Source organism: Leuciscus leuciscus (genome assembly GCF_965113295.1).
Source record: "Leuciscus leuciscus genome assembly, chromosome: 3".
NCBI classification, from domain to species: domain Eukaryota; kingdom Metazoa; phylum Chordata; class Actinopteri; order Cypriniformes; family Leuciscidae; genus Leuciscus; species Leuciscus leuciscus.
Window position 1 is genome coordinate 41839932 of NC_138727.1, and position 21677 is coordinate 41861608.

The 21677-nt window shown below is 35.6% G+C and overlaps 2 protein-coding genes across 3 annotated transcripts; both read right to left on the reverse strand.

Moving 5' to 3' along the window:
• Positions 1 to 1763: 1763 nt before the first annotated feature.
• Positions 1764 to 5860, reverse strand: txna (thioredoxin a). Its single transcript, XM_082164947.1, has 5 exons — positions 5682 to 5860; positions 4210 to 4314; positions 4064 to 4129; positions 2261 to 2326; positions 1764 to 2091 (listed from the first exon to the last, which is right to left on the reverse strand). The coding sequence occupies exons 1-5, from the start codon at positions 5703 to 5705 to the stop codon at positions 2026 to 2028; spliced, it is 327 nt and encodes a 108-aa protein (XP_082021073.1). The 5' UTR covers positions 5706 to 5860; the 3' UTR covers positions 1764 to 2025.
• Positions 5861 to 8253: 2393 nt separating this feature from the next.
• faah2a (fatty acid amide hydrolase 2a) lies at positions 8254 to 17646 on the reverse strand. 2 transcript variants are annotated; one of them, XM_082163599.1, is made up of 11 exons: positions 17323 to 17646; positions 16127 to 16209; positions 15919 to 16055; positions 15636 to 15845; positions 14517 to 14636; positions 14209 to 14344; positions 12354 to 12471; positions 12153 to 12272; positions 10776 to 10887; positions 10382 to 10570; positions 8254 to 9346 (listed from the first exon to the last, which is right to left on the reverse strand). In XM_082163599.1, the coding sequence occupies exons 1-11, from the start codon at positions 17506 to 17508 to the stop codon at positions 9159 to 9161; spliced, it is 1599 nt and encodes a 532-aa protein (XP_082019725.1). In that variant the 5' UTR covers positions 17509 to 17646; the 3' UTR covers positions 8254 to 9158. The 2 variants fall into 2 exon arrangements, with proteins under 2 accessions (XP_082019725.1, XP_082019726.1); XM_082163600.1 differs by having other exon boundaries at positions 17316 to 17450.
• Between the last annotated feature and the right edge of the window lie 4031 nt (positions 17647 to 21677).

Sequence of the window (21677 nt, forward strand, 5' to 3'; positions counted from 1 at the left end):
ACCTATACGTTTTTAATGAAGTGCAAATAAATACACTTTTAAAAAATACAAAAATAAACTGAATTTTCACTTCAAGTAGGCTATATTTTTCTAAAATATATTTTTTGAAAATATACTAAAGTACAAATATTTTAAAGTGTGTTAAAAGTTGTATTGTGAAAATAGATTAAAGCATGATGCTAATATACTTTTAATATATTTCAAGATAGTAAAAAAAAAAAATATATATATATAAAAGTATATTTGCAATGCACTATTGAAAAAGGGAATGTATTTCAAATACAATAAAGTATTTATTTATTTATTTATTCACTAGGGTTATAACGTTACAGATTTGTTCCAGGACTCCATGCTGCCCCAGGAACATGCCTCCAAAACCAGGACAGGCCGGACAGTCCTTATAAGTCAAAAGGTTGTCCTGCATCCTCAATAAACAAGCTACAATTGGTAAAAAAAGCAGCTTTCAGGTCTTACCAGCTTTCTTACCAGGTCAAGAAAATATGATCCTAATTTTATCATCTCTACGCTAGTTACCTATAAAGTTCTAATTATTTTCCGTTTGCTTATCTCTTTCTACACTGGGATGCCCATTACTAGACATTACGCCAGCTCCAGTTTAGATCAAGCCTCTTATGAAGATTTCAGATGCCCCAACACGTGTAAAGGGATGGCTCCGACACTTGCAAGGGCTTCAGATGACTCCAACTCTGAATCCACATACACCACTGCCACATTTTCTAAATGTTTCTTTTCTGTCCTGTTCCTGATGCTTTGTGAAATGCACTATACAAATAAATGTGAAATTAATTATTTATTTACTTTAATCTTTCAGTCCTTAGATATTATGATCTAGATTTTAAAGCATTTGAGCAAATGTTTTTAATTGAATAATTACTCTGCATTCATGGAGGATATTTAGGCTACTCGTTCATGTGTCATCATTACAAAATGAATCAACCCATACTATCACAATTAAGTAAACTGACAAATGCTACTGGAGGTAGCAGGGGTTCAGTTAAGCCCTCCAGCAACAAGGAGAAATTAGAGAGAGAACAAATAAAAAGTAATAGTACATGCTCTAAGCTTGCCCAATGATGCCTGCCTCTTGTGCGAATGTTTTTAATAACCCTAAAACCAGATGAAGAATACAAAATGGTCTGGTATGAAATAAAGCAAAAGCGTGACTGCTAAATGGCTGGGGGGCAAACTGTTGACTTGATGCTACACCATAATCTATATATGGAAAAGCTATTGATAAACAATATTTTGCAACAGACTCATAAAGCAAAAAAATAATGGTGGAACTACTCATACAATGTTTGAGAAGAGATCAAGGTTGATTACGGTCAAGGTTGATGCAAGTTAGAGATTAGGGTTAAGATTGGTTCAAGTTACGCACACAGCCACTCTCTGTATTACCTGTTTATCAGGATGTAAGGGTGCCAATGCTTGGCTTATAAGATCTCCTTGGCGAAGAAAAAGATGAACTGCTTTGGATCGCATTATTGTAATCACCATGCAGACACAAAACTTAGAGCTGATGTTGTAAGCAGGCCACTAGCAATTTATGCAGCTACAAAAATTACTTTGGACAAAGATTGAGAAACCTTTAAAATTACAAGGCATGAATAGAACAAGCAAACAACAGGCATCCATCACATCATGGCCTGGGACAATAAACTAGCTAGTGGTGCAGAAATACACTTCCCCGGCAAGATTAATTTGAAAACTTCTGAAGAACAAAAACAACATTGTCCATAAGATTATTTATTTAATAATTGCGTTTATTGATTTTGAAAAAAAAAAAAAAAGACATTTAATAAGAGTTACGTGTGAACACATAGACATACAGAGGTAATCATTCATTATGGAAATGGTTGACAAATTTTGTAAGGCAGATTCCGCTAAAATCGTAAAACGATTAGAAAATTAAACTCCCTTGATGAATAAAACAAGTGAGCAGTTATTGTAAGTGAAATTTGAGCTTGGGCTGCACAGGAAACATTTATGAATGTCAAATCAGGCTTAGTTTTTGTATTGGTTCACCATCTCTTCCAGTTTAGCCTGGTTGGACCCCGAGAAATCATCCAGCTACAACAGAAAACAAGTGATTAAATCATCCAAACAATAACTGGAAATAAATTAAACACTACATGCATATTCATAAAGACATATCTGTAACTTTTTACGGTTGATATGTGACTAATATTAGTTCAATTAAAAGTTTTATGTAGCACTCAGGAAAGACAACAGAACTAACCTTCTTCCCGTTCTTGTAGAAGTGGAATGTTGGCATACATTTGATCTCACAAGACTGGGCTACATCCTGAAAAACACAGAATGTAACTTTTATATTGCTTAGGACTTTTTATTGCTCTCATTCTAATGCTTTGAGCTAATGAGACTTGCGGGGGACATTCAGAGCAAGTAATGAAAGCAAAAACAAAAGTGTGACTGAAATGTAACCACACCATTTCATACATTATTCTAATTCTGCTACCCTCTATAGGTGTATTTCATGTATTAAAACAGCAAAAAATACGTTTTTTCTGCCGATGTGACTGTTACAGGTACTTCCCTATACAGAAATTTCACATTATATTGCACATACAATACCTATGACTACACAGCAAATATTTTCCCAACTATGTTACAAAAGAAAAAGGTTAGGTGACGAGAGCATTTCTTTTATCCAAAGGGATTTGGGCCTAAACACTATGAGCAACTATGGTTGCAGTAGAATAAACAATAAGATTCATGAAAGAAAAAGCTTTACAAGAAATTCTGACTAGTTTTAACCAACAAATACACGTTACACGACTGCGTTCCCAGACAGCAGGCATCCACCACCTCTGACTGCGTTTATTGCGTTCACAGTCTGATGCATAAGTCATTTATAATATATGGAAAAAGACATTTACATTACACTTACATTTAGTGATATTTGGCAATTTATCAGGAAGTGACGATTTTCTCCTCTTTGTCTCACTGGATGGAAGCTGTGCTTTATTAGCAAATGCGATATTCCAATTTTGGTCAAATTTGCAACTTTGGATAGAAACATGGCTATTTTAGGCCTACTCTACCTCATGTGTCATTCCAAACCCATAAGACTTTCGTTCGGAACACAAACGAAGATATTATTATTTTTAAATCTGAGAGATTTCGGTCTCTCTACTGACTTTTCACTCGAAACTCTGACACTTCAAAACGTTCATAAAGAGATCTGAAAAGAAATCCACATGAATCAAGTGCTTTAATCCAAGTTTTCTGAAGAGACACGATTGCTTTATATATTGAACAGATTTAATTTAGGCTTATATTCACAAATAAACATTGATCCGCAAACATACATAGGGAACTCAAATAAGGTCAAGGGAAGCTCTAACATTATTGACAACAGAAGACTTGGATTAAAACGCACGATTCATATGAATTTATGTTACAAATTTTTATTTATTAATGTTTTGAAGCATCAGAGTTTTGGGTGAATAGACTTTCAATAGAAGGACAGAAATCTCACACATTTAATTAAAAAAATCTTAATTTGTGTTTCAAATAGGGATCCACCAAAATTAAAATTCTGGGCCAAAACCGAAAATTCTGGATGCACTTGGCCAAAAACCAAAACCAAAACTGATTTAAAACATGTAATTCCTTATTTTAAAATTTTTGTTTGTATAATTGTATTATTATAAGACTTCTTTAATTGAATACAATTATTTAATAATGTGATATTAAAAAAATTACAAGCCACTAAAATAAAATAACACTTTAATTTAAAGTAACAAATATTAGACAGAAAATAGGCCTATATTAAAATAATATTATATATAAATATATTAATATCAATATATTATTCTTCATTCAGTTCTATGCAACATAATCCGATTTAACAGATACATTTTTTGACCAATTATCAAAATAAAGTAGTCCTACTAAGTTTGCAGATGCATAATACAGTTTTGTATTGGTGCAGCAAATTATGTGACATGAGTTGGCATTAATTATTTTAAAGCCTAACACTACAGCTCTAACAAAAAAACTCCAATAGAAAACTCACCTGTGCATCATCCACGTCCACTTTGAGGAAGACCACATTAGCATAGGAAGGATTTTCAGACAGACCCTACAAGCGAGTCAAATAAGTTAATTCCAAGAACCCAATGAATATAGTGATTCAGATGCAAAAAAACAAAGGTTACTTACTTTGAAAAAAGGTGCAATGCTCTGACAAGGCCCACACCACGTGGCTGTAAAGTCAACCACTATAAGCTTATCACCAGCCTCAGCCAGAGCTTTGTCAAAGCCGTCCTGTGAACACAAGTCAATGCTGGATTTCATATTCTGTCACCAATACCATAAAGAGCTATTTTTAAAAACAAGACAATGTCACTGTGGACCCTTATTTTTATACAGGCAACAACATGTTTGTAATAAATTACAAAGTCATGATTACGTGAACCTTGTTATCTGCCTTTACATCATTCCAAACTGTGGAGTAAAACCAGCCACTCCACTCACATGCTGTTCCAGACCAGCTTTCATTAGTCTGTTGCTTGATGATGCACAAAGCTTGATGCTTTGTCTGCTTTTAGAATTTTCATTAGTGGAGAAGAAATAAACTAAATGGCTACATTTTTGTCAATAATTAATTATTTGCTTGTTTATAGAACTGTTATTTAAAAGGAATATAGTTACTAATGCTTAAATGCGTATTTTGTGCATCTCATTTGCTATTTATAGGCTATAATTAAATTGGTATATGTATATACTGACCACATGCCCTCTAGTTACAACACAGAAACCACAATGGTAGACCGCCTGTCAATATTTTGTAACCTTAAAATTAGGCTATTTATCAGTAACAGGCGTAATTAAACCACATGGTGCCTTTGCATAAATTCAAACAAATAGTAAGAGGAAGTCAACATGATGACAGTTAATGATGTCCTTGTATACAGTCTTGCCTCTTTCACTGCGGCAAATTATAAAAAAAAAAGAAGAAGAAGAAAAAAAAAAACTCGCAAGAGTCCAACCCACGTGATTTGATGGCGCGCTTCGTCTCATCAGGCCGCGATCACAGAAATAAACAAAATGATACAGGAGTCAGAGTGTGATATATTAGTTATTCAAGTAAAAACCGTCTATGGGAACACGTTTTTTTTAACGGTAGGATGAGACGACGTTGCGTTGTCATAAGCAGGAAGTTGTGTAACGTAGTGGCTTGCCAGCTGCCGTTATTTCACGTGGATTGGTTCATAATTTTACAACAAAACTATTGGGAAAGCGAATAAGACAGTGATATGAGAGTGGCATTTGGGGGGGGGGGCTTTTATCATTTTTAGCTTTCGGCTGTTGTTGTGGCTAGGTAACGTTCGACATTAGCTGGTGTGAAGAGCCGGTTAGCAGATAGGCTAAGTAACGTTAAGTTAACTATATTTTTAACAACCTGAACTAGCATATTTAATTGTATCATTTGGTAATACTTTGTGAATTCTTACAAAGGGCTGTTACATTTTCGACAAACTTAATTGAAATCGGTTTGGTGGGCAGCTAAAGGCTCTCGTGCTGTTAGTCAGCAAAACGTGTCATCCCTAGTCATACCGCGTGAATTTGCTTATTTTTTGGTAGAATTCATTTTTAAATGAAGCTCTGTTGAATCAAGCTATCGTTCTTACCTGATCTTCAATGATGATGATCATTTTATCGCTTTACTTCTGCCTCGAGCTCAGAGAACAAATACGCTCGCCCAGAAATGGACCGTCTGCTCTCTGCCTGTATGAATCAAGCGTGTAACGTTAGTTTACAGTCGATTCATTCAAAAAGCCCTGCCCATAAACGCGCTCTCGCTGGCGGACAGAAGCTAGAAATGCACCATTGTATGGGACTCTGTAATGTGGGAGTATACTGGACATTCTTGCTAAAATAAGCTTCTGTAAATAACCTCCCCCAACATTTTTTTTTATATATTTTACAGAAGTTGTTAAATCCACGTGTCGTGTTAAATTTGACAGACATCTCAAGCAGTTAAAACGGTCAAACAAAGCAGTCAAATCTTATTTTATATTGATATTATAATTTATAGCTTTGCATGATCATAAAACTTTTAAATTTGCATACATTATTATTTTTATTATTTTACATCACTGTGATTGACACTTTAACAATTCACTTATGTTAACTTTACAGTGATTTTAAGCCAGTGTCAACTGGTCATTTTTTTAGAATTGCAATATAACTTTTGTTGAATTTACATTATTTGGTTTCTGATTATAACAGTGCAGATATTTTATCTAATAAACTTGTCTTTTTTGGGGCCTTTTGCACTGTTAAAACAAGGTGTGAAAGATAACAGCAAATAGGCCTATGTTCATAGAATATTCATGCTGAAAATCATGAATATTTTTATTTACACTCATGCAAGCTCTACCACAGGTGATGAATGACGTGTGCTAAAACAGTCCATTAAATATCAAAATTAATGGTAAAGCAATGAGTAAATGAAAAAATTATACGTGTTTACATGATTTTTTTTTTTTTACCAGAGGTCACACAAATTGCCCACATAGGTAATTCTCATATAGTGCCACATGTGCTGTTCCTTTTTTTCTGCTCTTTAGAACAGCCTTCAGCTTCACTCAGCCTGTTCTGTGATGTCTCGTTCCATCCCATCCAATCACATGTTAATCATTTTCTTTGAACACTGATGAAAATGCATGAGATGATGGTGATGAGTGTGTTGTAATAGGATCTGGAATAATTGCTCTTTGAAGTCTTTGAGTACGACGTTGCCACAGATACGAAACACTGCCTCTAGCAGCTATTCACCGATTCCAGGTGTCTGGCCTATGTCTCCATAATTTGGAAAGGAAGCCTTATAGCCGCTTTAAGGTCATGTGAGTGTGGTTGTATAGCCCTAAACGTTCGACTGAATGAACATCACGTTATAGTTTAATAATGAGATCGTAGGCGGTCTGAGGAGGTTTTCATTGTGGAAGAACTTATTTAATATTTATAAACATCTGGTTTAAACCTGTGCAGTGAACTGGGGTAAATTATGCTAAAGATGTTAGAATACTATTACAATTGATTAAGCCAAATAAATAATCAGCAAAAATGACCTCAATAAAAGTCCATTTGCTTACAAATTAACTCACACATTTTACAAATACCTGGATGAATGCAAACCCTCACAAATCTGTTGTCATTATTGAATGCCATAAAAAAAATTCAGGAACAGAAAAGACATTTTGTGGACTGCCGAAGCATCAAGTGCTGAACACATGGTCTACAGTCCATATCTCAGATCCGATTTAAAAGCCAACAGTTTTACAGAGACTATTATTAACATGTTAATGACATCTCTCATATCTCATCAGTCTGAAGCTGTAGAGCGGTGATTGTAAAGTGGACGTGTTTTGCTCATTCCATTTCCTAGGTGTTTTGATCTCAGCCGTATGTGTAGACAGATAACAAGTGAAACAGAAAAAAAAACAATAGATTGAAAACATGGAAATAGTCCCAATATAAATAAGGGACAAACTAACCTGCATAGAGGCAAAAGAGTGTCAACTGATCACTCCCTAACATAAGAGTAAAGGGAACGTGCATTTTTAACTGGGTGAATTGAGCTTATAATTTTAATAATGTACCCAAACCAACTTGTTACTTAAAACAGAATTTCATAATTTTTCTAATTTTCCGAAATAGTGTAGACTCTAGAGTAGACATGCCATAATGTGTAATGCTGTCATCTTGTGGTCACATAGTGCTATGGTCAAAACGATGCATGACCTTGGACTGACCATCACAAAATATAGAGAAAATTAACAATTTTACTATTAAAAGCCATTTCTACTCTGCAAAAAATTCAAAATGTTATATAACTTTGTTAACTATATTAAAATGTGCTTGTATTTAAATGAAATGATTTTGTTATATTTATAGGTTACACCAAGGATCATCACATGAATAAATATCTTAAATATATGTTTTTTTAACATTAAAATACTTTCTTTAATCCCAGTTTAATGTGTAGACTTAAGTAAGCCATTTGTAACTTCTTGAAAGGATTAGAAATTGTGGTGGTTTTAAATTCAACATGTTTTGTAACAAAGCTTGTTTTATTGGCACAATCTAATGGGTGAATTTGAGTGATTTTGAATATTGTGATATACTTATTTTTGATGGGAGAGAGAAAGAAAAAGTTATGTCTTCAGTTATGTGAAATAACCTTATATCCAACAGATCTTGACCCTTATCTGTCTTTATTCATGATCCCTTCAGAATTACACAATAAAACAATAAATGCATGTCATGTCGTCTGTTGTTCATATTTTCTTTTGATATTATGTTTGATGTTGATGACACATTTGACATATCTGAGAATTTATGTTAAACACATCATCAACATTCACATACCTCCAAAGCCATATTAAAATATATATTATCCAAGAAGACAGATATTACACCCAATATTTGGGAAAAATCACATTAAAAGAGTAATTTTTATTTAGTCTTACTGCTTTAGGTAATTTATTTAATACGTCAGCAATGTTTGAACAGATTTTTCAGAGAAACCACAACAAAACATGACTAATAAAGGCTAAGAAAACAAAGGTGCACCAATGCCCAACATTTAAAATGATCCAGTGTGTTATTTAGTTGTAAATATGATTGCTTTACATCCTTTGAGTGCAACAAAACTTCTTCCTTCTAAAACACTAAAGCCTGCTTATGGCATATTCTAATCATAAAACAGATTTGTCAGAAGAAAGAGCCTGCTCTTGAAAAGCTTGTTTAGAGGACACAATGAACAGCACAAATGCTTGTTCAAACATCACTGTTTTCAGTGCATGAAAGTAAAAAAAAAAAAAAGTACTTTTATGAATTGCAGTTTTTCTCACATAGTTATAAAGTTATTAAATGTCTCATGTAATCATCCAGTTCATTATGAATAAAACAAAGTTTTCACATATCAAGGTAAACACAAATGCAGCCCTCTGAAACATGTCAGTTAATGTAAAATACATTCTGCACTTAGAAAGCAGAACAAATGTAACTAAGCTTTGGATAGTGACATGCTGTAAATGTGGTACAGTACGTGTGGTTGGTTATGTGGTCCAGTTGTTGCAGATATAGATGCATGAGATGGATTAAGGCTTGGCTGTTGTCTTGCCTGGTTCCTTCCAGCCACCAAAAGCTTTCTCCAGGTAGAGGGCGGTGGCCAAAGAGAGACGGTCCTGTAATTTACCTGTCACAATCTGTACGCCCAGGGGCAAACCCTCCACACTCAGCCCTAATGGACACTGGGTCACTGGCAGACCCAGGATATTAAAGATACCTGCAGAGAATAGAACTGCTTACTGTGCGTTCACACCGCCGCTGGTGAGAGCGTCAAAGTGGCCAGAAGTAATACATTTTCAATGCGAGTCGGCGGCGAGAGCGGCGAGAAGAGTTGAAGTCAGGTCAATTTTATGGTAATGAGCTATGACACGGTTCGGCAGCAACCAATCAGAATGTAGAAGTCCTCCGCTTGAGAGGATTCCAGAGAACGTAGTCAAGTAATTCGATCGAATTTTGCCGCTCTCGCCAGCGGCGGTGTGAACGCACAGTTAGAGCCTAGACCACTCCGGGAAGGTGGCCCATTAATGCCACGACACACCAAGCCGACGATCGGCTGAGCATCTCTTAGCTCAGTTTTTGCAGTATGTCAACACTGTTGGCAGCTTTTTTAGTCTGCTAAATATAATGAACTGAATAACAGGCTAGTATAGGTAAAAGTCACATTTTAAACTAAAATTAATTCTTAAGTAGCGACTTAAGAACATGGCAGCTGCGCAAATTGATTTTTAAACTGCAATCGCAGTTTACTATTATATTTCTAATTGTGGTATTGTAATTTAAGGGAAGAAATAAAATAATACAGACATAATTGAAATGCGGGACACTGATTACGTCTTGCTGGATGCGGGACAAAGCTCCCAATTTCGGCTGTTCTAATTTTACATCATCTTACCAGAGAATTCCAATATGCAAATATTTTCATAAATATTTGGCTGTCTGAATGAAGAAATTGACCATTATTACTCATATTAAAATAGTAAGAAAGTGCTGCTTTGTTCATGGTTTTTATATCCACAGTTCTAGTTAAGGTTTCTCATTTTGAATTATGAAAATAGACACCTGTCACCTATTGATATAGAGTGTAATTTCCTCTCACGCAGGCGTAGAACGTTCCTACTAGTTGGCCAAGCACAGCTTTAAACCCGGACGCATGCGAGGTGACGCCACAGTTAGCTTTCGTTGTGGCTAGTTCTTTGATGTTGGTTTGGTATGTCGCGGCCTTAATAAGTAGATTAAAACCAACAACACTTACCAGTGTAAGAGAAGTTGAAGGGCGTGAAAACTGGGTGGTGGTGTTTTGGGGCAATCTGTGGATGAGAGGGATACAGCAGCACTCCATCTGTGCCTAGTAACTTCTCCAGCTCCTGCTGCAGACTTTCTTTCTGCTGTATAATGAATGAAGATGGATGGGAACTCTGGAAGAGTTCAACTAATGCCAGACCTGTGAAAGAGAGACAGAAAGGGACACTATTATCATATGCATTCATCTTCAGATACACTAAATAGTTTCAAAAACACACGTCTTTGGATACTTTTGGGAACACTCATCACAAGAAGACTTGCTAGCACTGATTTGCATCAGAATGTGTGAGACATGGAGCGAAAGAGGAATTCACAAGTGCACAAGCTTATTTGCTGTCACACACCTATTGCTGCTATAGTGTGAGAAGAAAACCCCAGAAACCACTTGAACAGCTCCCAGACTGGCCAGACCTTCTTCCCGCCTTTACTCATTAGCTCCGAAAATGAGGTGGGAGGCTGAGATGGAAAAAAATGACAAAACCATCTGATAAAAACTACGTTGACAACTAGAACATCATTCATGTTATGCAGTAACCCAAATACAGTATAAAATGAATATGCTTGTATTGTAAGAAAGCATGTGAGTGATTCTATAATTGTAGGTACATTTCGTGTCCAAAGTCATTATTTTTTTATTTTTTCAAATGGTTATTTATTCATTATTTTAATCATTAGTTACTCATTGTCATGGATCACAAGCTGAAAATCACAATTTCTTGTTGTGTGAATTAGTGTATTTATTTTCATCAAGTATCATTGTGTAATCAAAACATTTTATTTTACTTTTATTTTTGGTAATATTTAATTTATAAACGCCCTAAATTGTAATTTTCCTAATTCTACATTAAATCGTTAATAACTTTTATCTTAGAAAAATGCATGTTCATAAATCTTGTGTCAATTCTGTTACTGTACTATACTTTGCCTTTAAATTGGTGGAATTATCTCCCACAACTGTAAGATACAGGAATGATGTCACTTTCCCTCCCTGATAAGGTCTGAAGCACTGAAAGGTATGTGTGTTCTCTCTGAGAAAATATTTTAATCTAAAAAGTGTTTTAAAAAGTTAACTACCAAGAGTTATTTATGCTAGCAAGTGAAGTTTTTGGCTAAGAAGTTTAAAATAGTCAATTCTGTTACCGTCAAACTGTTACCAAGGTAGAGTAACAAAACTGACAGTATGTAAAATAATTTACCGTAACAGAGTTGACGAACAATGCTCTAAAGAAATCTAGGGGGGTTTTTTCCGTTAAAAGTAAAAAAAGGAAGTAACTTGTGTTTGGCAAGCACTGAATTATTAAACTGAATATGTTTTCAATAAGATACTGGACAGAATTTATGTTAGTGAACAGTTTGCAATGCAAAATGTATCTCCAATTATAGAATCACTCATGTATATAAAAAGTGTAAACAGGCTCTGCTCTAGTTAAGCTCTGACACCTAAACTTAATTATAACTTCATTATTTACACAATAGCAAAAATTTCAAAATATCAAAAGGGCACTTAACTGAATGAAAATAATAAGCTTAAGTTAGCCTTTGCTCAGTCAGAGATTGAAAGTTATCTTATGGTAGTCAACAATCTTCTGAAATTGACTTCCATATTTAAAAAAAATGTAAGTAAAATATTTTATCCAATATATTCATTTAATCAATGTTATGTACAATAAGGGCATGAACATTATATGTACATAAAAATTGTAATGCCCCAAAACACACACCTTTCCATCCTTGCCAGGTGAAGCCATCATGGTTCCCCAGATCTGAAAGGAGTATTTGAGCTGTGGGATGAACAGCTCTTGGACCTTAACCCCAAGGTCTGCCTCCAAGCGTTTGACCACCTAAAAATAAAGCTCATTTTGAGATAAATATCAGTTGACTGAAGCCCATACACACACACACACACACCTACACCTACGTACCATCTTCTGTGCCTGAAGCAGCTGTGCGTCCACTGGAGAGACTAAATGAGAGCCCCCATTGTGGGGAACAGAGAAGAATCTCAGCTTTTTCAAATCTATTTCATCAGAGAGAGACAGTCTAAAGAGAGTGAAACAGACAGAGATCATTTTTCATTTGGGATGCATTCAATAATAGGGGTTGATTTAAACCATTGAAAATAATCAAGACGAAGCAATAAGATGAAAGCCACGCAGTGAATATACTTCAAGGAAAAAACAATGAAATTATAATGCAAATACACTACCATTCAAAAGTTTGAGGTCAGTAAGTTGTTTTTTTGGGAGAAAATGAAAGGTACACAATGTAACTTTTGGCCCTCTGAAGTCGTTATCGTAGATAACCATTAATAGACTGTATTAATGGTTCCTTGAAAATAAATTCCAGCACAGCGCTATAACAACCATCATGAAATGACCCTTCACAATAGATAATGCTTTACAATGAACTCTGTTAGAGAGCCACATATGGGAGTTTATCTGTTCAATAAAACACCTTACTTGCCTGTTGCCACTTTTACAACATTTCAAATCCCTCAGTTCTCGCCATCTCCGAAAAGCCAAGCCAATGTTGATTCTTGTTTTATTACGAGCTCTATCGCGTTTCTCTTTTGCCAGCAGACTCTCCTCTGTTCTGCTTTTTTTTAAACAGATGATTCCAGGAAGGTTGGAGATTTAGCTGCCCATGTCATCCATTCTCGCTCATTGTGACAACTAACCCACTCCCACACCATACACGCATCAAAGGGTGCTTCTCATTTCTAATTTGTGCATTCTCCTCTCCTCACCTCCTTTCCTCGCGTCTCCCCCGTAGGATCCGAGGGAAGGATGCAAGGAAAGAAAATGAGGACAGAAGAATCAAAGGTAATATTGGAATATTCAACTGGTTAAGAAATCCTGGTGAAATTAGCGAATTGAGATGTCCTCCAAGATGGCTAACTTTGACCAGTTTCTGGGTCACAGGCTGGAGGATGGAGGAGCAAGGAAACGAGGAAGCATCAATTTCAGTATTGAGAAACATCCAAAGTAGCTGGAGCAGCTTTCTCTATTTACAGATATGACAAAACACACACAGGCGAGTGACATATGTACGCAATTTCCTGCGAAAACTATCCCGTCGGGTCTAAAATATAAACACTTATAATAGGCTCACCATAGTGAATCAGGGTAAGAAAAAAAACACATTTTGGAAGAAGGATTGATGATGTATTAACTCATTCTTTCAATTTTGTTCAGTTTGAACAAAAAAAGTTACATAGTGTACCATTAATAATTTTAATCAGCAAGGATGAATTAAATTGATCGATAATGACAGTAAAGACATTCAAAAGATTTATATTTCTAATAAATGCTGCTCTGTTGAACTTTCCATTCATCAAAGACTCTTGGAAAATAGGATTTCCACAAAAATATTGAGGAGCAAAGATTTTTTTCAACATTGATACTAAGAAGCAATCAGCATTTTCGAATGATTTCTGAAGGATTATGTGACACTTAAAACTGGAGTAAGGGCTGCCTTGCCATCGCAGTAATAAATTACATTTTACAATGTATTAAACAGAAAATGGTTATTTTAAATTGTAATAATATTTTTCATCACTGTATTTTTATCAAATAAATGCAGCTTTGGTGAGCATATGAAACTTCTTTTAAAAAGATTTTTAAAAATCATACAAACCCCAAACTTTCAAATCATAATGTAGATGCTACAGAAAAGTATTTCTGTCATGTTGCACTTATATAAAAAGTTCATATTTGCTCAGTGTTGCTGTGAAGACCATATCTATCTAATTATTTTGTAAATATCATATTATATTACTTGTTTGCATTGGGTCCTCCCATGATGCTTAGCATGGGAATCAGGTCTTCTGCATAGCGGCACATAGGTCCTGTACACAGAAATCCCATCTGCAGTCCCGAGGTGGGAGGATACTGTCCATCATTACTTACGATACCTTTATGTACAGAGAAAACCAAATGTAGTTTGCCTTCCTTATGGCCTTAACCAACATTACTACAATTACAATGTTAAGTATATATACAGTAGAAACCACATACTCCCTCTGTAGACTGTCACCATTATTCTACTAACCAACACACGCACACAACTGCACCCACTCTTCTTACCTAATGATGGCTTGTGTCCGAAGATGCCATTGAAAAAGCAGGGAATACGGATACTACCCCCGATATCTGACCCAACTCCAATCACAGAGGCACCAGCACCCAATATACTGCCCTCACCTCCTGCAAGTGACAGAATTAACTACAATTAATTTTCATAAATGTTGCCCTGGCAGTCATATTGGACCTATAGTGACACCTAGTGGAGAGGATGAAACACACACACATTTATATACATCTATATATTTATTTATATATATAAAAAATTAAGTATACTGCATTAGACTAAACTGGGAAGGGTCCCAGCACTTTCACATTGTTGTCCTATTGTTAGTTTAATTGCTTCTATTGCTCTCCTCATTTGCAAGTCTGCTAAATTATTAAATGTAAAGTGATCGTGTCTCTTTAGAAAATTTTGACTAAACCGCTCAATTCTTATGGATTCGTTTTACAATCTCTTTATTAACTTTTTAAAGCACCAACGTGTCAGTTGTGTAGCGGTCTATGGAGAACACAGAAAGCTCTTCGATTTTATCAAAAAGATCATTTGTATTTCGAAGATGAACGAAAGTCTTACGGGTTTGGAACGACATTAAGGTGAGTAATTAAAGATTTTTCATTTTTGGGTGACAAAACCCTTTACTGGTTTTAAAGCCGTTTTATTGCGCTAATAATTATATGAGTGGATTTTTTATCTTGTGTGAGTGTTTATTGACTTGTGCATACATTTATTGAAACAATCATTTTCTGCAAAGCTGCTTTGAAAAGAGCGAAAAGAGGTAGACAAAAACACTTAAATTGAATCTACATTTTTTGTTTTAAAAACTGTACATTTCTTTAGGGGTAAAAAGTTTTTAATAATGAAAATTTTAATTGAATAACCTGAATTCTATTTTAATGTTTGATTTAGGTTTATTTTTATTAAGCTATTTCAATAAATAAATAAAAATAATACAGGGAGTATCTTTACAAGTAAAAAATGTGTATGCAAAACTCCTAAAAGTGCATAAAAAATAACAACCATGTCTGCAATTGTATAATAATTCTAAAATTGAAAGAAAAATATATATTTTTCTGTCAGTTTTACTATGGTTTAAGTGTCAGGATGTGTATAAAAATGACCTGAGCTGCCGCCTGCAATTCTCTCAAAGTCATAGGGGTTGTTAGTGATGCCATAGAGGTGGTTGTGGGACTCTAGCCACATACAGAGCTCACTGCAGTTAGTTACACCCAGTGGAATCGCTCCCGCCCTCTTCAACAGTGCAACAGATGGGGCATCTGCCCCCGAAACCAGATCCCGTCTGCTCAACAGTCCTGTCGAGTTAGGCATGCCTGTTAGGAAGAAAACAGAAAGTGTCACCCTACAGACATACACCATTCTGCAATGAAGAGTTATATAATATACCTTGCAGAGCAAAGGCCTCTTTAACAGTGATGGGTACCCCAAGTAGAGGTAGCCTGTCCTCCAACACATCCTCTCCTCCCGTCTCCTCCTCTATTAGTTTGTCTACCTGTGCGGCTTCCTGAAGCGCTGCAGAAAACCTGAACAAATGAGAATGTGTGTTCAGAGTCAGAATGAAATGAAGGATGATTTTGCCCTTGAACTCCCTCACCTGTCCTTCACCATGGCATTGATAAGTGGGTTGACTTCCTGAATTCGGTCAATGTAGGCCTGTACCACTTCAACACTTGTTACCTAGAGATATTTGAAGGAAATCAATAAGTGTTTGGAATGCATAATGCAGTAAAAGTCACTACAGCACACAAATGTATACAAAAATTTGTGTGGGTAACGAACTGAAAGACAAACATACAGTAGAAATACACAGATTCAAAACTTAGGTCAGATCTATTGTGAATAAAATGAATGTAGCTAAATGCATAGATAAATGTGCACACTGTGTTATATCTGTCTGTTCTCCAAGAAAGAAAAGGAATTGTAAAAAAAATGTTTTTATAAATATATAGCAATAATACATTTGAGTAATATAACAGTCTGGGGTTATTGGGGGGCTTTTTTGATTACTTGAAATCTTGAAAAAATAAACTTCAAAATATTTTTCATCAAAGCATATCCTGAAAAAAAAAATCAAATCATATCCTTTGATGGTATGATGGGTAGGCTTTTTTTGATATTGTGTGCAAATATTATGTGTGATGGTATAGAATAACATTTGTCAAAATTAGACAAGTGTTGAAAAATTACCTAAGTACTATATATTTTTTAAATATATATGAGTCACAAACTTATATTTTAAAACGTCTACATTATACATGTTAAAACTAAAATTATTATTATTTAAAAAATGTTTACATAAGTATTTCTTTTAAAAGGGGGGAACTGAAAATAAATGTGATTTTCAGACAAAATAACTGGCTTGATACACAGACCTATGGGAGACTTTTATTGCATACTTAAGCCCTTCATAAGTGCTGCTGACCTTTGACCAGCCTTGAAAACTCGTGATTCCTCTAGTCTAGTGTGTAAATAAGTTCCCACTCTGATTACCTAACGTTACATTAATAGCTGAACTAATATCAGAAAACAAACTGTGATGTTAATAAACTACACTGTGTGTGAAAAAAATAAAAAATAATAAAATAAAACTACGTTTTTAAGAAACTACTACAACTCCCAGCATTCATTGCAATTCATCTCGTCGCATCTCTTCCTCCTGAGTGATGTGACTGTGAAATAATGATCTTTACAGTAGCGTCATTCAAAGTGTAATCAACATGTCATTACGGTCATGCTGTTAATTATAATGATCAATATATAGAGCCTATGGAGTTTTTATTTACATCTTACTTCCTTCCGACGAATCTTTCGTGCAAGCTGCATGGCTGAGAGCAGCAGAAGTGGGTTAGTGATGGGTGGGAGTCGCGAAACTCCATGCCGTTGCTGAGGTGCAAATAACTTAAAAGCGGCGAATAACATCCACATCACAGCTCGAAGCAGTCGGCTTAAAAACCGCTCGAACCGGGTTAAAGCCATCTTCAATGAGCAGCGATGACACCAGTACGCAGCTTGGTTTGAAAGTGAAAACAGAATTGATTCTTTACTGCCCTCTGTATGCAGAGTGGTGTTACTGAATCCTTGCACTTGGATACACGGAGACTAATGTTACAAAGGCCATACATTACCAGTCAGAAGTTTGGACTCACTTCACAGATTTTATGGTTATGAGAACGTATGTCTTTTAATTAGGGCCCAAGCCCTGAAAGGGTGAAGGCCCTATTGTTTCCGGAAGGATTTTTTTTTCTTTTCTTTTTTCTTTTTTTGTGCCTTTTTGCCACTTTTGGGGCCCTTAACATGCTCAAAAACTCTTGAAATTTTGCACACACATCAGAACCTGCAGCCATCAGGGCCGGACTGAAGCGTGGCAGGGGGGCTCGACAGCGCCCCCTGGAATGGTGTCCGAAAACTTGGTCCATAAATCAAACACGCTTGCATGTAATAATATGAAACTCAGCACACATATAGATCTCATCGGGCCGAACAACTTTCGTGCTCTAAGTTTTACGCCAGCCCAACAGGAAGTCAGTTATTATACGTTGTTTGGAAAACGCATACAATGGAATGTGAAATACTCCTCCTAGGGAATTCATCCGATCACCACCAAACTCGGTGTGAATGAAGTCAAGACACTGAGGATGAATTCTTGCGAAAGGATTTTTGATATCTCGAACGGTTTGGCTGTGGCGAGGAAACGAATTTATGGCGAATAATGGGACACAGGAAGTGTGTTATAACTTCTGCATACATTAACTGATCTTGATGAAACTTCTGCAGTGTGTTCGTTGTAAGAGGCCAATCACATGGATGTGACTATTGTGAGTCAAAGTTATAGCGCCACCAACTGGCAGCAGGAAGTTTGTCACTTTCAAAATTCTTTTGACAAAAGTGTGTGTGTGTGGGGGGGTAGTTTTACCCAGAGTTACAAAAATCAGTACGTATATTGGTCTCATCGAGCCGGACAACTTTCTAATTTACAGTCATTAGTTCCGACCAACAGGAAGTCAGATATTTTGGTTTGAATGTAGATTTTGGGGATATTTCAGACTCTGAGATTTTAGCTACTAGAAAATACATTAAAGATGCTAAATTGTGAACGGATATTAAATATCTCAAACGGTTTTGCTATGGCGAGGGATTAAAGTAATGTCAAAAAAGGAAACACTAAAAACCTTCTATCTTTTTTTTTCAATTTAATAATTGTTTAAGTTTAAAAACATCCAGAATGTTTTTTTTTTTGTCCAAAAAATAAATAAATTATATCATTCATAGTGCTATACTGCCCTCTTTTGTTCAAAATCAGGTAGGCCTATTGTATCTATATAAAAACATACTAGGTATGTGACGGTGAGAATATTTTACCACCGGTTAATCAATGTGTGACACCGCTGGGGGCTTTTGAATCGCTAACTTATAAACGAAAGTAAAATATGTTCGTCCGCACAGACATGGATAATGGTGCGGAGCAGAGCGAGTGTTTTCAATGAATTCCTATGGAAGTAGGAATGAACTAAAAAACGTTCACTCCGTTCTGCTCGTTCCTCGGCGTGGCACTGTTATGAATGCCTGTGCAGCCGTGAGCCTTTTAGTTTAATTTTAAAATAGCGCCATTTAGGGGGGAGGATTGCTTGAATTTATTTTACAAAAGCACAATGTTGTGTTTTATTGCGAGTGTACACAAACACTCTGCAGTTTGAATGATGTCCTGTATTAAAAAAATTACGGAGTATGTTTTTATGTGTCCACTGTTCAATCGTGCCCGCGCCACACACACACACACATTCCAGCATTGCAATTTTGACACCGCAGTCTGTTCATTATAGCCTTAATAAAATATAATAATAAAATAGTCAATCACCGCTCAACTGTGATGTTTCCAAGCATATTTTTGCGCATGTGAAGAGGATAGTTTTTCCCTTCAATATTGGAATGTGAGTGAAGTACAAAGCCTATGATAAAGAATAGTTTAGCATCCAAAAATGTTTATTATATATATATTAAAAATAGGGGGAAAAAAGAAGCTATATTTTGATTTGTTATATGTATTTTCTTATGTTTATTCTAGCTGAGCATATACTGTAGGCTATATCACAATGCAGTAGCTTACATTTTGAATTATTTTCAAATTAAAATAAATGAACAGGAAAATATTATGGGATGAATTTAGTGAACACATGCATGCATGCATATATCCATGAACTTGATAAATGTTGCAGATATGTTTTACTGTCCAAAGCCAAATGCCTTTCAACTTGTGTGTGCAAAATTCTGAAATAACTGAACGTGCAGCCAGGCGTACAAATAGAGTTATTTTTGTGAATACAAATTCTTTTTTGTCAAATAGATAGGTAGTGTGCACACATTAATAATTAGCACCAGGCTTATTCATTGGTTGTGTGTGGGTTGTGAAATGCTTGAAAACCACAAAAAGAAAGTCTCAAAATCCAAATAAATCAAATGAGATTGACTCGGAAAAGATATCAAGGAATGCACGTGTGTCTCCTGATCCACAAATACACATCTTCTTTGTTACATGCGCAATGATACACTAATACAAAAGAAAAATTTGGATTTTCACCTGCAAAAAAATTATATTTTAAGCCAGTTATTTATATATTTCGCTGTAGTGTTTTAGTTGGAAATATCAGTTTACATTTCCAAAACATTCCTTTTGCCATTAATTGTAATAATCAAGTGAGATTTTTGTATGCATAAGTAGTCTGACAACAGCCGGTATGATCGACACAGAGATCTGATCTCACCATCATCAAGTTCATCTAGGATTACATGGAGAAACAGAAAAAAACTGAGAGAGGCTAAATCCAGAAGAACTGCGGCAACGTCTCCAAGACGCTTGAAGAAATATACCTGCAAAGCTACCAAGTTTTAGGCACTTGTGTAACAGTTTAGTCTGTGTCATTTTTTTTCTGTTTCTTCATGTAATCACAGATGGACATGATGATGGTTGGTGAGATCAGAACTCCGTGTGGAGAGTATGTAGTTATTGTAGTTGTATTGTGGTCACCAAATAAGCAAACCAATACCGCCAAACACAAATATTTCAAGGTTTGGGAGCCTTGCAAGCCCATGTCAGCCTGCCATGGTATACATTAGTATACACTAAGCCTCTGTGGCAATCATTAGAGAAACTTCTAGGACCATGTTGAGAGTGTCCCAGCAAGTAATACTACCAGACATTAAGCTGTCTGAAGAAAGAACAGGGAAACTTTGTGGCTTAGACCATGAATGCAGAAATATTTTCTCCAAACCAACCAGAAGGGGGAGAAAGGATTATGACTTTGAACTTCCCTGCTGAAAATTCCAGCATAAACATGCATGAATTCCATGTTGGTCCGGGCTGGTTTATGCTGGTTAGAGCTGGTAGTGCTGGTCTAGCTGGTGATCCAGCATAGTCATCCTGTTTTCAAGCAAAATTGGCGCACCAGCCCTCCTCCTGCTTCTCCTGCTTGTGCTGGTGACCAGCTAGGCTATATGCTAGATTTTCCTCACTGTCTTTGTAATAAGCTATAAGATTTGACAGTTCTAAACGGTAAGGTCAGAAATACTGAGAAAATTCCAGCATTATCCTCAGTTAACTTTTATGAAGCCACTTCCCTTCCCTTGCTTGAGAACAGTATGACTATGTTAGTCCAACAGATCAGAACTAACCAGCCTTGAACTAACATGGAATTCATGATGATTAATCCTGGATTTTTCAGCAGGATTGGCTCAGTGTTATTTTTCTCGCCTTGTTTCTTTGTTCTGTTTTATATGATTTAGAATTACAACAGTCTTTTTGTTGTGATGAACAAAAATCCATGTCGCACTCAGGGAGGAAGTACACTACCTAGCCTGCAGGAAAGAGATTGCTAATGTTCCCATAAGGTTATAAAAAACATTTCTGAAAACTCATTGAATGTTCAAAACGTTCAGTTTTTTAAACATTTTAAAAACATTTTTAATTTTTTTATAATTTTTTTATTATTATAATTTTTTTGGCTATGCAAATGTTAAGGGAACATTCCATTTTTTTTTATATTACAAACATTTTGGTGATGTTACTCTTGAATGCTCTCTAAACATTCTGAAACCATGCACCCAACTAAAACGTTTCAGAGAAAAAAAGGTTTAATGAATGATGTAAATAA